General features: G+C 41.1%; 1 protein-coding gene across 11 annotated transcripts in view; it reads left to right on the top strand.

The window, feature by feature from the left end:
- The window catches only part of Syne1 (spectrin repeat containing nuclear envelope protein 1), a 482,748-nt gene that overhangs the window by 201,150 nt on the left and 267,066 nt on the right, over positions 1–14,532 (top strand). For all 11 annotated transcript variants that reach the window (XM_036168948.1, XM_036168940.1, XM_036168942.1 and 8 more), the window contains 6 exons: positions 1,352–1,531; positions 4,217–4,367; positions 4,732–4,890; positions 6,071–6,253; positions 10,373–10,474; positions 12,596–12,799. In XM_036168948.1, coding sequence (XP_036024841.1) covers positions 1,352–1,531; positions 4,217–4,367; positions 4,732–4,890; positions 6,071–6,253; positions 10,373–10,474; positions 12,596–12,799 — 979 coding nt within the window. The remainder of the gene's footprint in view (positions 1–1,351; positions 1,532–4,216; positions 4,368–4,731; positions 4,891–6,070; positions 6,254–10,372; positions 10,475–12,595; positions 12,800–14,532) is intronic.

Here is a 14,532-nt window from a genome sequence, read left to right as displayed (position 1 = left end):
TCTGTATCTGGCTGGTGACTCCTGACTCAGCCTTGCTGTTCACAGAATTCTCATCTCTGCTTGTCCCACCTATACTTCCTGCTTGGCTACTGGCCAATCAGCATTTTATTTATTAACCAATCAGAGCAACACATTCAGATGAGTTTAACAATAAATTAACAAGAAAGACTAAGATTTGAGAAAGTTAAACTACATTTCCAAGTAAAGAGGGATGGAGATGCTTCCTGTATCTCATCTTGGAAGCTACCAGCAGCATTGAGGATGCAAGACAGCATTAACCCTCTCTGGCCATCTCAGACCAAGCAGGTGGGGGATCCTCAAGCTGCTGGAGATGGAGACCCAAGCTGGGCTCAAGAGCCCTGTAGGCTTCTCTAATTAATCAAAAGCACACATTGGCTAAGAAAAGGTTACAATAAATTTCTGGATTTATCCAGTCTCAGATATATGGAAGCCTCCCTATACTGCTTGCTATAGGCAACTTCTTACCTATGTTTGCAAGGTGTGGAAAATGGGACATCTGCCTGCAGCCACTTTGGGAATCAATGGGCTAGTGCATATTATACACTACAGCATGATGCCAAAATGCATGAATGAGTCAGTGGCCTCCTGTATGGCCACATATTACAGATGTGCAAATGATTATATATTAGGGGACATAAAATCAGGATTGCTTTCCCACAGTAATCTTTTATTAAAGGAGGTAATTTAGGTTTCAATAGTAGATGTTTTTCTTTTTTTGTTTTTTTTTTTTTTTTGTTTTTTCGAGACAGGGTTTCTCTGTGTAGCTTTGTGCCTTTCTTGGAACTCACTTTCTAGACCAGGCTGGCCTCGAACTCACAGAGATCCGTTTGCCTCTGCCTCCTGAGTGCTAAGATTAAAGGCGTGTGCCACCACCGCCCGGCAGTAGATGTATTTCATAACATTTGATAGAGCTATTCTGTTTTTAAATGAAACAACTGTAATAGTGAAGTAAAATTATTACTGCGACCTGGACCCCAGAGCTCAGAAAGATTTCCTATGTTGACCTTGCAAAAGAAGAATCCACCTGCTTGGCTTCTCAAGTTAGCCTTCAGTGAGAACTCTTCCACCACCATAAAAGAGGAGAAGATAAAAGTTCAATAAAATGTTGGAAATAAACAGTAAGGGTGATTTTCCAATATTTTCTGATATGTGGTTATTTTGCAAAAACCATTTTAAAAGTCTCTCTATTTGTTAAGATGCATTAGTTTAATTGCTGTGCTGAGAGTTTTGCTAGCTGTGTTAAAATGTGCTTTCTGAGCTCATGTAGTTAGAGGAAGTAGGGGCTCATGGCGTCAGTTGGTTCGCACTAACCTAGCAATTGACTTTACAGGTTGCGAGTATTCAACCAGCTAGAGGATGAGCTAAACTCCCACGAGCATGAGCTCTCTTGGCTGAAAGACAAAGCGAAACAAATTGCTCAGAAGGACGTGGCTTTTGCACCTGAAGTGGATAGGGAGATAAACCGCTTAGAAGCTACCTGGGAAGACACGAAAAGACTAATTCATGAGAAGTAAGTCAGATGTCTCTCGATCTTGTTGTCAAAGTTTCCAACTCATTTTGTGATACTGCAAGTTACCTGTTGCTTCCTGAAGGTGTGAACAGCAGTCTAGTGGCTTTTTATTGCCCTCGGTATTTTTTTTTTTTTTTTTTTTTGGTTTTTTGAGACAGGGTTTCTCTGTGTAGCTTTGGTGCCTGTCCTGGAACTCACTTGGTAGCCCAGGCTGGCCTCGAACTCACAGAGATTGGCCTGGCTCTGCCTCCCAAGTGCTGGGATTAAAGGTGTGTGCAACCACCGCTCGGCCTGCCGTCGGTATTCTAAGCCCTGTTAGTAACATTAAAACATCAGTCCTCCAGAACTGTGTTTGAAGTTGTCCTCTTGGTATAGCAAATGTATGTGAAGTTAATATAAAAAAAAAAGATTGCCTAAAAAGCAATAATTATCAGCCATTGTAAGATGCTACAATTATAATTTTAAACTTTGTTTTGTTATATTACCTGTAATTGGGTCCATTGTATTTTAATTTTTCATCATGCATTTTACTGTAAAGCTCCTTCCTCCTTTTTTCCTAGGAGGTTCAAGGACAAATTCATTTAGTGGTCTCAGCTATCAAGTTTCACAGTACCAGTTCTAACAACAGAAAAAGCCCCTCATGTCCCATGGAGTCCATCTCTCTCCCTTGCCCCAGTTCCTGGCAGCCTTGGATCACTTTGTATCTGTCCTTTCATTTTTTTCCCCAATTGAATATAATGGATGTTGCTGTGTGTGTGTGTGTGTGTGTGTGTGTGTGTGTGTGTGTGTGTGTGTGAGAGAGAGAGAGAGAGAGAGAGAGAGAGAGAGAGAGAGAGAGAGAGAAATATACTAGTCCCTCTCGTTCTCCTTGTACCCTTCTCCTTCTTCTCTGGTTCTTTTCCCCTATTCTAGATTTCTCCTCCTACTTATTCTCTCTGCAGGCCAACTCTGCCTATCCTTTCTTGGCCTAGCTATTGGCCATTCAACAGACCAATCAGATGCTCTAGGCAGGCAAGGTGTAAAAAATGCAACACATCTTTACATAATTAAACACACATCCTTCCATTGTTAAACAAATGCAGCGTAAACAGATGTAACACACTTTTACACAATTAAAGTAATATTCCGCAGCATAAACAGATATGACCCATCTTTAATAGTTAATTTCCACGGTGTGTGACTAGTTCAGTTTTAAGATATGTAGCTGCAAACTCCATTGAATGGATATACCACAGGCCACATAGTCCCTTGTTGATAGCCAAGTGGAGTCTTTCTGGTTTAGATCATTAAATAGACATTCATATTTCTGATTTTTTTTATCCCACTGGATTGTTGGGTAAATATGCTTAAATGTATAAAAAGTAATTTCAACAAAATATTCCAGGCAGGTAAAATCTCCAGCAGGTATACATTGTTTCCTGTACTGACTACTGTCAAGTTTTACATATGTGATCCAGTAGTCGCCATTGTAACAGACACACAGCAGTATCTCATGTTTTTAATTTGTATTTGCCTGGTGGTTGATGATAATAGGTGCAGAGTTCTCTTTATAACTATCTGTCTGTACCTTCTTTAATTAGTATTTACTGAAATCGGCTGGGATTTTGCTGTTGTCTTTCTTATATCTGTATAATCCCAGACAGAATCTCTACATAATTTTATAGAAATTGGCAAACAACTCTAAATTTTATATGTAAAAGCAAATAACTAAGTAGTCAGTCATTTTTTGAGGAAGTGGGGCTGGGAAGATGGCTCGGTGGATAAAGTGTTTACTCGACAGCTACAAAGACCTGAGTTAAAGTACCAGCCCAGCACTCACATGAAACTGAGGGTATGCCTATATTCTCAGCACTGGGGAGTGGAGACAGGAGGATTCTGAGGCTTGCTAGACAACCAGTTTAAACGAAATGGTAAGCTCCAGGTTCAGTGAGAGAGCCTGACTCAAAAAATAATGTAGAGATGGATTAAGAAAAATACCCAACATTGAAATCTGGCCTCCACACATATACATGCATATACACACACAAACAGGAACATCTAACCATACCTATTTTTAATTTTTAAAAAGGAATTGTGGGACTCGCATGTCCTGGGTCACTGTGATATTTTAGCCAAAGAATAATTAAATGGAGCACAGAACAAATAAGATGGAGAAATGCACTCACACATACAATCAACTCATTTTTGACAGTGTCACATAAGCAAGTTGATGGAGAGGATCTCTTCAATGAAGGATGCTGGGATATTTCACCACTCATTTACATTTGAAAGAAGTGAGCCTCAGACCCCATTGCATTCGCCTTTGAAAGAAAATTGGGAATGACTTATATAATGACTTTTAACATAGATTTTTAATTTAACCATATCACATAAACATTGTGTTATCTGTTATGGTTTCTTTCTCTCCTCCCTTCCCCTCTAATTATATCATCAAAAAATAACTAAAGCCACATGGAAAACCATTTTAAAACTTGAAATATCTGTAAGGTTGAGTTGGAGAGCAGACTGGAGTTAGAATTTAGCAGTACTAAAACAGTATTGATCTCGGTGAGAGAGCATGGTTTCCTCTGGGTACCCACACTCATCTCTGAGTACATTTGTACAATGATATATTAGGTCTAATCCAAGAGATCTCATTCCCCTCCTGATGTGTGATAAGTGAGATACTTTCTTTAATCATTACAGCCAGGGTCAGTGCTGTGGACTCATTGACTTAATAAGAGAATATCAGAATTTGAAGTCAGCTGTATGTAAAGTTCTGGAAAATGCTGGCAATGTTATTGCCATGAGAACTGCTGTGAAGGACCAGGAGGACCTCAAGTGGGCTTTTTCCAAGGTAAAATGCAAGTGCATTTATTTAAATGGCCTTCATGTTCATTCATGCATTTTACTCTTAAAGCAACTCTCTGCACAATTGTTCCTTGTTAGTACATCTAGATGTGGATAGTTTCTGTTAAAAGTTCAACCTTTTTTCTAAGAATACTAATATTCTTAAAAAAAAATATTCAAGAAAATTATAGATATATAACATATGCCTATCTATATGTATAGACAGGTATGTGTATAAATACATATACGTATTCACATATTATCATTAGTTTCTGCATAAAATTGAACAAAATACATCTCTTAGAGGGCAAATGTTTTTAAAACCTCATCACTGGTTGTTTTACTAATTAAGGAAACATTTATGTCTGCAGCATGAAACTGCCAGGAACGAAATGAATTCTAAACAGAGAGAGTTGGATAGTTTTACCAGCAAAGGCAAACAGTTGCTATCTGAGCTGAAAAGAATCCACAGCGGAGATTTCAGCTTGGTCAAGACTGACATGGAGAGCACCCTGGACAAGTGGCTGGATGTAAGAGCGCCCCCTGGAGTCCGTGAGCGGCTTACACGCAAGGTCTTTCAGGCACACCTGCAGAGGATTAACCAGAGATTGGAACTCCGGAGTTTTTAGAGTTAACTCCAAAGTGAAGAAAAATAATAGCTGGAGATAAAAAAAAAAAAAAAGTCCCGTGAACTAGTTTGACAAAACTTACTGGAATATTTCTGGAATTTCATTTGATTAGAAGCATGACAAATTATAACTTAGAATGTTTCCCTTCTCAAAATGTTGGTGTTATGGATAAAAATTGGATGACTTATCCATATCTGGTAGAAAATTAAATTGCAATAAATATGAATTTACCGAATAGAGGCTGAAGTCTTGCACTGAGGAGGATCAGGCTTGTACTTTACAAGTCTGACTTTCAATTCTTGCACCAGCATTTACTAGCTCCATAGCCAGACACTAAATATTTTCCATATCACAGATATGCTCAAATCTAACTGATGTCCACCCCTGTATCACAGCATTACAAATAAAAGTGCTTATAGTGCTGCTTTGAAAATGAATACAGAGATGGCTCAGAAGTTAAGAGCACTGGCTGCTCCTGTGCAAAGTCCAGGTTTGATTCCCAGCGCTCACACAACAGCTCACAGTCATTTGTAACCCTAGCCCCAGGGGATTTGATGCCCTCTTCTGGCCTGTGCAGGCACTGCATACATGTAGTGTGTGTGTGTGTGTGTGTGTGTGTGTGTGTGTGTGTGTGTGTATGTATGTATGTGTGTGTGTATATATATATATATATATATATATATATATATATATATATATATATATATATACACACACATATGCAGGCAAAATACCTGTACACATAAAAACAAGTTTTAAAAAATGAAGAAAGTAAATACAATGACATCCTATAGAGACCTTTGTCCTATAGACTCCTATGTAGTGAGTGACACTTCTGTGTATTCTAACATACCCTTTGTCATTAGTATCCCAACTTATGAATGAAAAGTGGCTGTCTCAGAATTCAAACAACTCTCCCATTGATGGGTTTAGTCTGTGTATTGATTAGCATTTAAGGTATTAATTAATTATTGTATAATTTTGTCAGAATATCATTATTCTTATCATGAAAGCATTGGTAGGGGAGTGAGGGTTCCAGAACCTCCTGTTTTGATGATCTGGCTCCTGTTTTCCTTCCCAGGTATCAGAGAGAATTGAAGAAAACATGGACAAGTTAAGAGTAAGCATGTCCATCTGGGATGATGTCCTTTCAAGTAAAGATGAGATTGAAGGATGGTCCAACAGCTCTCTTCCACAACTGACTGAAAATATCAGCGACCTGAATAGCAGCCTCAAAGCTGAAGAATTCCTGAAGGAATTTGAGGTAACTGACAATGCATACATGCCGAGTAGGGGTACATTATTATATAAAATAAGAGAGAAAAATGGGTATTCCTAAATCCATTGTGCTTTTCAAAGACACAGAAGAATATGAGAAAAGTCACCTAACTTCAGCTATTGATTTAAAAAATAGATTAGGCTTTAATTAAACATTTCAAATAATTATTTCTTAGTTGGGGCTTATATGAGTGATTTTTCTGTTGCTACAATAAAATACCCTGGCAGAAATCAGCTCTGGAGAGGAAGTGTTTATTTAGGCTTACAGCTCCAAGAAGGATACATTCCACCTTAGCAAGGACAGCATGGAAGCAAGGTTGTAAGGCTGGCCCACCACATCTGAAAGTGGGGCCAGTGTATAAATTCCTGAAGCCCACCCCACTGACATATTTCCTCCAGCAAAGCTTCACCTCCTAAAGCTTCAGTGACCTTCCCAAAAAGTGCCATCAACTGGCCTCCAAATCTTCCAACACACAAGCATATGGGGCCATTTTTTTATTCAACTCCTATCTCCTATCAAAGAACTTCAAACATTAATATAAAAAGAAAAGTACATTAAGTGTCCAGTTATTCTGCAAATATGGCACCTTCCTTTGTGAAACCCGAATGGGAGAGTTTGTGACTTTTTGTACCTATTGTTCTTCATTCAGAAAAGAAATAATCTCTGTTGAGAACCTACATTGTGTTGTGGTTATACTGTGGTGCCATGTTATACTTTATTTATGGAAACAGGAGAGAATTAAAGGTTAGAAGGTGCCCAGACTTTGAAAATTGTGCTTGGTTATTTATTAAACTACTTTCAATCCTACTTATTGTGTCAATTTTTAAAATTCATCCATGAAATTCTTAGCAAGCCAGTTAGCTGGGTTTTGGGGAGGGGTGGTTTTGCTTTCGTTTTTTTTTGGGGGGGGGGAGGTTCCCCAACCTGATACAAACTAGAATCATCTAAGAAGAGGGGCCCTCAACTGAGGAATTGCTCCCATCAGATTAGTCTCTAGGGCATTTCTTGATTAATGATGTATGTAGGAGGGGCCATCCCTAGGCAGATGGGTCATATGAAGGAGCAAGCTGAACAAGACATGGGGAGAAGCCAATGAGAAACTTTTGGCCATGGTTCCTGTCTCTTCTTCTTGAGTTCCTGCCCTGATTTCCCTCAGTAATGGACGTTGACATAGAGTGTAAGCCAAATAAATCCTTACCACCCCAAGTTGCAGAGCCAGGCAGATCTCTGTGAGTTTGAGGCCAGCCTGGTCTACAGAGCGAGATCCAGGACAAGCACCAAAACTACACAGAGAAACCAAAAAAAAAAAAAAAAAAATGGGACAGGTTACAGAGAGAGAACTGTCTCAAAAGGCATGTAGTTGAGTGTCCTTAAAATGAGGGAAAGATCCTATCCACACTCTGCATCCTGGTACCCCACCCCCACCCCGGCCTGGCACATACAAAGGACCTGACAGACAGGTGAATGGATTACTATGGTCTTGATTAACTGTACTGCCTATGTTACCTGGCAATCTCAGACGCAAATAGATTTGGAGAGATCTTGTCATCTAATTCCAATTTCTAAAGGTCTCAGAACTCAAGAAAATAATGCAGACTAAACATTCAGACACAATGAAGAATCCCAAGGTCCTTTTTGGTTGCCATGGCTGATGTGAAAATTAGTATTGCCGCTCATGTAGTGTTCTGTGCCAAAGTTGGGTATTCAGGCTCACAAAGGATGATTGTTAGAAACTGTGCAAGCCAGATTTAAACACACACAAGGAAAAACTAATTGTGGGCTAGAGAGTTCGCTTGGTGGTTAAAAGCATTGGCTGCTCTTCCAGAGAACATGGGTTGTATTCCCATTGTCCACATGGTGGCTCACAATAATCTGTAACAGTTCCAGGGGCTATGATACCCTCTTTTGGCCTCTGCAGTAACCAGGCATGCCTGTGGTGCACAGATGTACATGCAGACAAAACACCCATACCATAAAATAAAAGATAAATTTTAAAAATGAAAAAAAATTAAATGTCTGTAATCATGGCTTAGTGGTAAGAATGTATCAGTATAAACTAAGATCAGTTCCCAATACCCACATTGGTAATTTCACAGCAACCTGTAACTCCAGGAGTATCCAATGCTTCTGGCCTCCACAGGCACCTGCACTTATGTGCACACACACACACAAGTATACACACATGCATACAAACACACACGTACATACATGTGCACATGTCCACACAATTTTTAAAGTAAAATAAATCTTTTAAAAAACTAATTGTATACAGAGTGAGTTCCAGGAAAGGCTCAGAGCTACACAGAGAAACTGTCTCAAAAAAAAAACAAAACCAAAAAAAAAAAAACCAAAAAAAAAAAAGCACCACCTTAATTGTAGGGCCTGAAGAGATGGCTCTTGTACAAGATCTGGGTTGGGTTCAGTTCCCAGAACCAATAGGCGACTCCAGTTCCTGGGGATTAAGTACCTTCCTCTGGCCTCAGTAGGCACTGGCATGCATACATTGCACACATATACATGCAGCCAAAGCACTCCAGCACATTTTTAAAAGCCTAATTGTAAATAAATTTACACTTAAATAAATTCTATTAAAAACAAGACTAATGCATACTCAAAATTTATTATTTTTTGTCAGGTGATGGTGGTGCAAAGCTCTAACCTCAGCACTTGGGAGGCTGAGGCAGATGATGCTAATAAGGGAGAGACTAACTTGGTCACAAAGCAAGACCACGTCTCAAAAAAAAAATTATTATTAAGCCAAGTGGTGGTGGCACACGTCTTTAACCCCAGCACATAGGAGGCAGAGGCAGGAAGATCTCTGTGAGTTTGAGGCCAGCCTGGGCTACAGAATGAGCACCAAAGCTACATAGAGAAACTTTGTCTCAAAAAACAAAAAAGAAAAAAACCACAAAAAAATCATTGTTGATTAGTTGTTATTATACACATTAATGTGCACTAAGCCCTTGGGTTCTTGATGTCTGTTACATCTGCAGCTGACCCAGGGCACGCCATGGAACGCCGTGCTACTCTATGGTGCATCTTCCCGCTCCATGAGGATAGTGACACCATGCTTAGAGTCTCTGGTGGTGGTAGATCCTGCAGCGCAGTATTAGCAGGACAGGAAGTTGTCAAATGAGCCTTTTGTGGACTGCAGGAACTCTGCTATCCGTGTGCCACCAACCCTTATTTGGTGTGGCAAGGTGGGGTCTCTCTGAAATGGGCTTTTTGTTGCTGACCCTGTGACATGTCTGTTAATAAATCAGTGCACTAGAATCAGCCCAGTCCCTGGCCCTGTCCTCTTTTCTGCCTTTCTTCCCACCATGCTCTGAGTGAGCGGAGGTCAGCAGGTGACTTCTCTAAACACCCAGTTTTTCTGTCAAAGGCCACCAAGGCCTGGCAGGGAGTTCCATAGGGTACAATAAATTACTTTCTGAGTTCCAGCCATTGGAAATTCTGTGGTCACAGAGCCCTAGGTCCTGTTTTTCAAGCTGAGTGGGCTCTTGTATTAAATGTTCTTCTGTGACTCGAAACTATGAAGTTTGTAAGTGGCTTTGCTCAATAATGAATCTTGGTTTGGTATTCTTTCCTATGTTGATTGTTGATTCAAAAAGTGGGGGGAGGTAAAATATCAAATGTCAAAATTATTTCTGCTGCAAGGTCTTGTAAATATTTATTTGAAGTCTGTCTTCTTGTGCTGTTGATAGTCACTGAGCAGTCCTGATGTGCGTTCGTTTTAGCATGCTTCTGTAAGACTTGACCATTGCCATAGCAACTGGTAATAATACTGCTAATGAATAAATGGCAGCCTAGTGGACATCTTCACTGACTCAACGCTTTTGGTCAGTGTTTCACTTTTTCCAGGAGAATTTTTTTTTTCAATAAAAGAGGGTGGGAAGGGAGAAATTCCCACATACCCCCTCTTATTCAGAGTGAACGGTAACGGTAACATTTTCCACACTAGTGAAAAAGTTGGGCGGACTTTCTAAATACTGCTGGAAGCCAGTGACCCAGTGTCGTGCCAGTTAGTGCTCAGCATGAGATGCCAAGCATAGCCTGTCAGTCTTTAGATTACTAATGCCTTCCCCTGTGTCTTTGCTTTCATAGTCTGAAGTTAAAAACAAAGCCTTGAAATTGGAAGAACTGCGTTCCAAAATCAGTGATCTTAAAGAGCTAACGAAAAACCCAGAAACACCAACGGACCTTCAGGTAAGCAAAAGATGACTTCTGTAATAAATACCATGTAACAGCCAATCACAGCATTGCTCCCAAAATAGAAAATGTATGTGTATGTGTAAGCCTGTATATGTGTGTGTCTATATCACCATAATTCTTGGCAAATGTGGACTTTTTCATATACAGGTTAAATATTAACATCACTAGAATTCTTTGTGCCAATATTTATAGCATATTTACATTTCAAAAATCATAATGTAATAATAAGGGTAGTTCTCTTTTTCTTACTGAATTTCGGATGCATTATCAACCTGATTGTTTCTTGGTACATTGTATGTTTAGACAGGAATAGACTGCACCTCCCCCCCTTAATGAGTATGTGTTCTTACTAATAACATGCTAATTCATTTACACAGTAACTGGGCTAGAGGGCAGGGTTAGGATTGCCAGTGTCCGTTCATGATCCTGTAGATGGTCCCAGTCCCAGGAACCATGAGGCAGGTCAGGGAGGAGCTGGGTTGGCCAGGGAACCTGAGATTCCCTAGTGTCTGAGCCCAGCACCCGGAGTGGTAGGTGTGCCTTGACTGACACCTCAGCAGCTCCTGGGTGAGTCTCTGGCATGTCTCTCCCTACGTTCTTTTGGACACATTCATGGATTTTTCCTGCACCATTGCCCCCAATTCTCTCTTTAACTGGAGTAGCCATGCTCGGCACTGATCTCAGGCAGGTACGGGAATGCCGAACATTCCCCCTGAAGCAAAGGAAATGGCTGACATTCCTATTCACAGCTGAGAAAAAGGGTGCTGATTGCTGTCACATATATTTGGGACATCTGTGGACAATGAGCTATTGCAGAGTGAAGATGAAGCAAGGATTTGGGGCTATGGTGGTTCTGCATCCCTCCTCTTTCTCTCCCATCCCAAGGAAGAGGTGTGAGATGTCTTTCCTGGCCTCTAGTATAGGTAGAAACGTTTCTATGATACCACTTAGTGGGCAGCATCATTTGTCCCCTACAGTTGGCAGTTGCTGGCATCTAGTTTCCAAACCCCTGCTGACTTCTGATGTATTTGCCAAAGAGTAAATGCTGGTATGGGTAGCCAACATCTCAGCAGCAGATGGAGGGCGAGGGGTACTGGCATGTGGCCTCATCCCAGAAGTTATGAGTGAAGGAAGAGACCACTCTTCGAGCCCACAGTGTGAGGACCACTAAGTTGTCTAAGAAGGCTCTCTAGAGGGATGAACCCAGAGATGCCTTGGGCTAAGAAAGGATAGTAAAGAGGTGGTAGAGTGTGTACAGGTCCATCTAGGGACTTTCAGCTGGGGAGTCCCTTCAATGAGAGCATCCCCACCCACCCCCCAAAAAAAAAAAAAACAACCCACAAACCGAGAGAAGTGGGGCTATGGGAGGCGGCTCTCACTTGTCTGTGAATTCAGAATGCCTCACTCACCTCCCACCCATCCAGGCTTGTGGAGTCCACAGCTGTGCCAAACAGGGATGGAGTCACAGCAAAGCCAGAAAAGAGGCTCTCAGCTGCTTGCTCACAGCCACTCTGAGCTAGGAGTTAAGAAAATACAACAAACCTCTTGTTTGATGACTTTGCCAAATAGTGCTGACCTTTGAATTGTGGGATTAGGAACGTTTTTCTCAGGGTAGAGTGTTTGTAAGTCCCTTTATTATCTTGGGAGCCACACAAATCAACTTTCCTGAAATACCTCATCTGAGGAGGAGAAAGCAAATAACCCTGTTGCTCATCCCACGGGATAAAATTGGTACACTGTTCAATCTATGGCGGGGTTCCTCCAATCAGAGTCCTCACCAGGCAGACTGTGTGAGTTTTCCTTGTGGCGAATTAACAGCAGGCTTTTGGTCTAGCTTTGCTTTTAGGATGTCATCTCCCCTTCCCTGAAACCTCCATCCAAACCACACTCTATTCAAGTCCAGGCTTAGCTGTAGCTCTGGTCTTTCCCCTCACTCAATGTGTTTGGCAGGCCACACTCCCTGGTTTTCCATCCCGGGAAAAGCTATTAGTCTCGGAGTGGCTTCCATGGTGAGTCTCATGTGTTCTTGATGGAGTTACACGTAAACAGAATTCCTAGTGGGTGAGTGTGCTTTCAGTCCTGGCAGATTTTCACGAGTTCTCGCTTTATATTTAGTTTATAGAAGCTGACTTACGGCAGAAGCTGGAGCACGCCAAAGAAATCACTGAGGAGGCGAAGGGAACCCTGAAGGATTTCACCGCTCGAAGCACCCAGGTGGAGAGATTCGTCAAGGACATAACAACGTGGCTGACCACTGTGGAGGAATCGTTGACCAGATGTACCCAAACTGCGACTTGCGAAGGGTTGAAGAAAGTCAAGGTAGGTCAGACTTCATGTTTCCCCTTGAAGTGTGTATTTGTTCTCCTGTTTTGTAACTATGACAAGCACAGAGTGTCTGCTTCCAACTACCCAGATTTAAAGTATTAACAGCCAGACTAACTAATTCATAACATTGGGCACAGCAGGGTAAGTGGCCTGAGAAGAGCTAAATGCAAGCACCAAGCAGGGAAAGATGGGTAAAAAGTAGACGCGTGCACTGCTCTGCCTGCTGGCTGCGGCCATGCATGTATATACCTCCCTTTTTGTGAAAGGGGGAAGCCTATAGGGAGCCTGTTGGACTTTGCATCAACTTTTAAGCCTGAGCCTCAAATGATTTTTCATCACTTCCTTATCTTTGTGTTTAATTTGAACACTTTCATCTATAGAGTGTTGTGGGGTTTTTTTGTTTGTTTGTTTGTTTTTTAAGTAAGGAAATCACCCAGTGTCCTCTCTTCATGTCAACAGATGACAATCCTGCTCAGCGGTTTGTAAAGCATACATGTTGTATTGACTTCTCAACGTAGTTCTTTTGAAGATCTTTTTCTCTTCCTGTGTGTGTGTGTGTGTGTGTGTGTGTGTGTGTGTGTGTGTGTGTGTGTTCACACGTGGATCCAGGTGCCCAGAGAGTATAGAAGGAGGCTTGAAGCAGAAGTTACAGGTGGTTGTAAGCCACCCAACCTGGGTATTGGGAACGAAATTGGGTCCCCTGAGAGAACAGCATGAACACTAACCACTGAACCATCTCTCCAGCCCTGGCCACTGTTCTTCCTTAGCATAGTTTTATACTATGTGACAGATAAGGACATAGAGCTTTAAATCAACTGCTGGTGTGTGTGTGTGTGTGTGTGTGTGTGTGTGTGTGTGTGTGTGTGTGTGTCCTGTGATCCCTACACAAAACCATCCAGTGAAACTATATGAGCTACAATGGTTCCTGAAATAGACCCTGAACTCAAGATCATAGCTGAGACATTATAACAACCTGCTAAATTTTCTTGAGATCCTAGACTACCACCCAGATTCTAACCAGTTTCCATGAGCTGTTTGTTACCAAGGAGGACTGATATATTTTTATTAATGAATCAATACAGGACTAGGAGATAGCTCAATTGCTAACCTGCTTTCTGGACAAGGCTGAGGACCAAAATTGACCTTAGAAACAAACAAACAAAAAAACAACCCTGCATATTTTACTCAAATTTGTAATCTTAGTGCTAGGAATGGAGTCAGGTAAATCCCTGGGACTCAACCGGCCTAGCTGGGTCAGAGAGCTCCATTCCAACAAGAGAGCCTGTCTCAAATAAACAAGGTGACCTCCAGTCCAATGAGTCTAGTTCACTGAGAGACCGTATCTCAAAATCAAGATGGGAAGCTCATGGCGGCTATCCTCTAAGTCCCACATACATGTGCATGCATACTTGTACACACATGAATGTGCACATGCATACACACACACACACACACATAAACACACTAAAAAGGATAGAATCCAAACAGGTCCATAATATATAAATATATCTATTACATAAATTCCTTTCAATTTTTTAATATTTATTATTTTCTTGAGATTTTTGCTTGAGTATTGTATTTACATCATTTCTATCCCAACCCTTCCTCCTCCTCCTCCTTCTCTGTCCTCCCACTTCCTCTCACATTCATTACCTCTTCTTAAATTATTATTATTGTTGTGTGTGTGTGAGTGTGTGTGTGTGTGTGTGTGTGTGTGTGTGTGTGTA

The sequence above is a fragment of the Onychomys torridus genome, chromosome 19, assembly GCF_903995425.1.
Source record: "Onychomys torridus chromosome 19, mOncTor1.1, whole genome shotgun sequence".
Taxonomy (NCBI): Eukaryota; Metazoa; Chordata; class Mammalia; order Rodentia; family Cricetidae; genus Onychomys; species Onychomys torridus.
The sequence above is the reverse complement of the archived record's forward strand: the minus strand, read 5'-3'. Positions and strand labels throughout refer to the sequence as shown.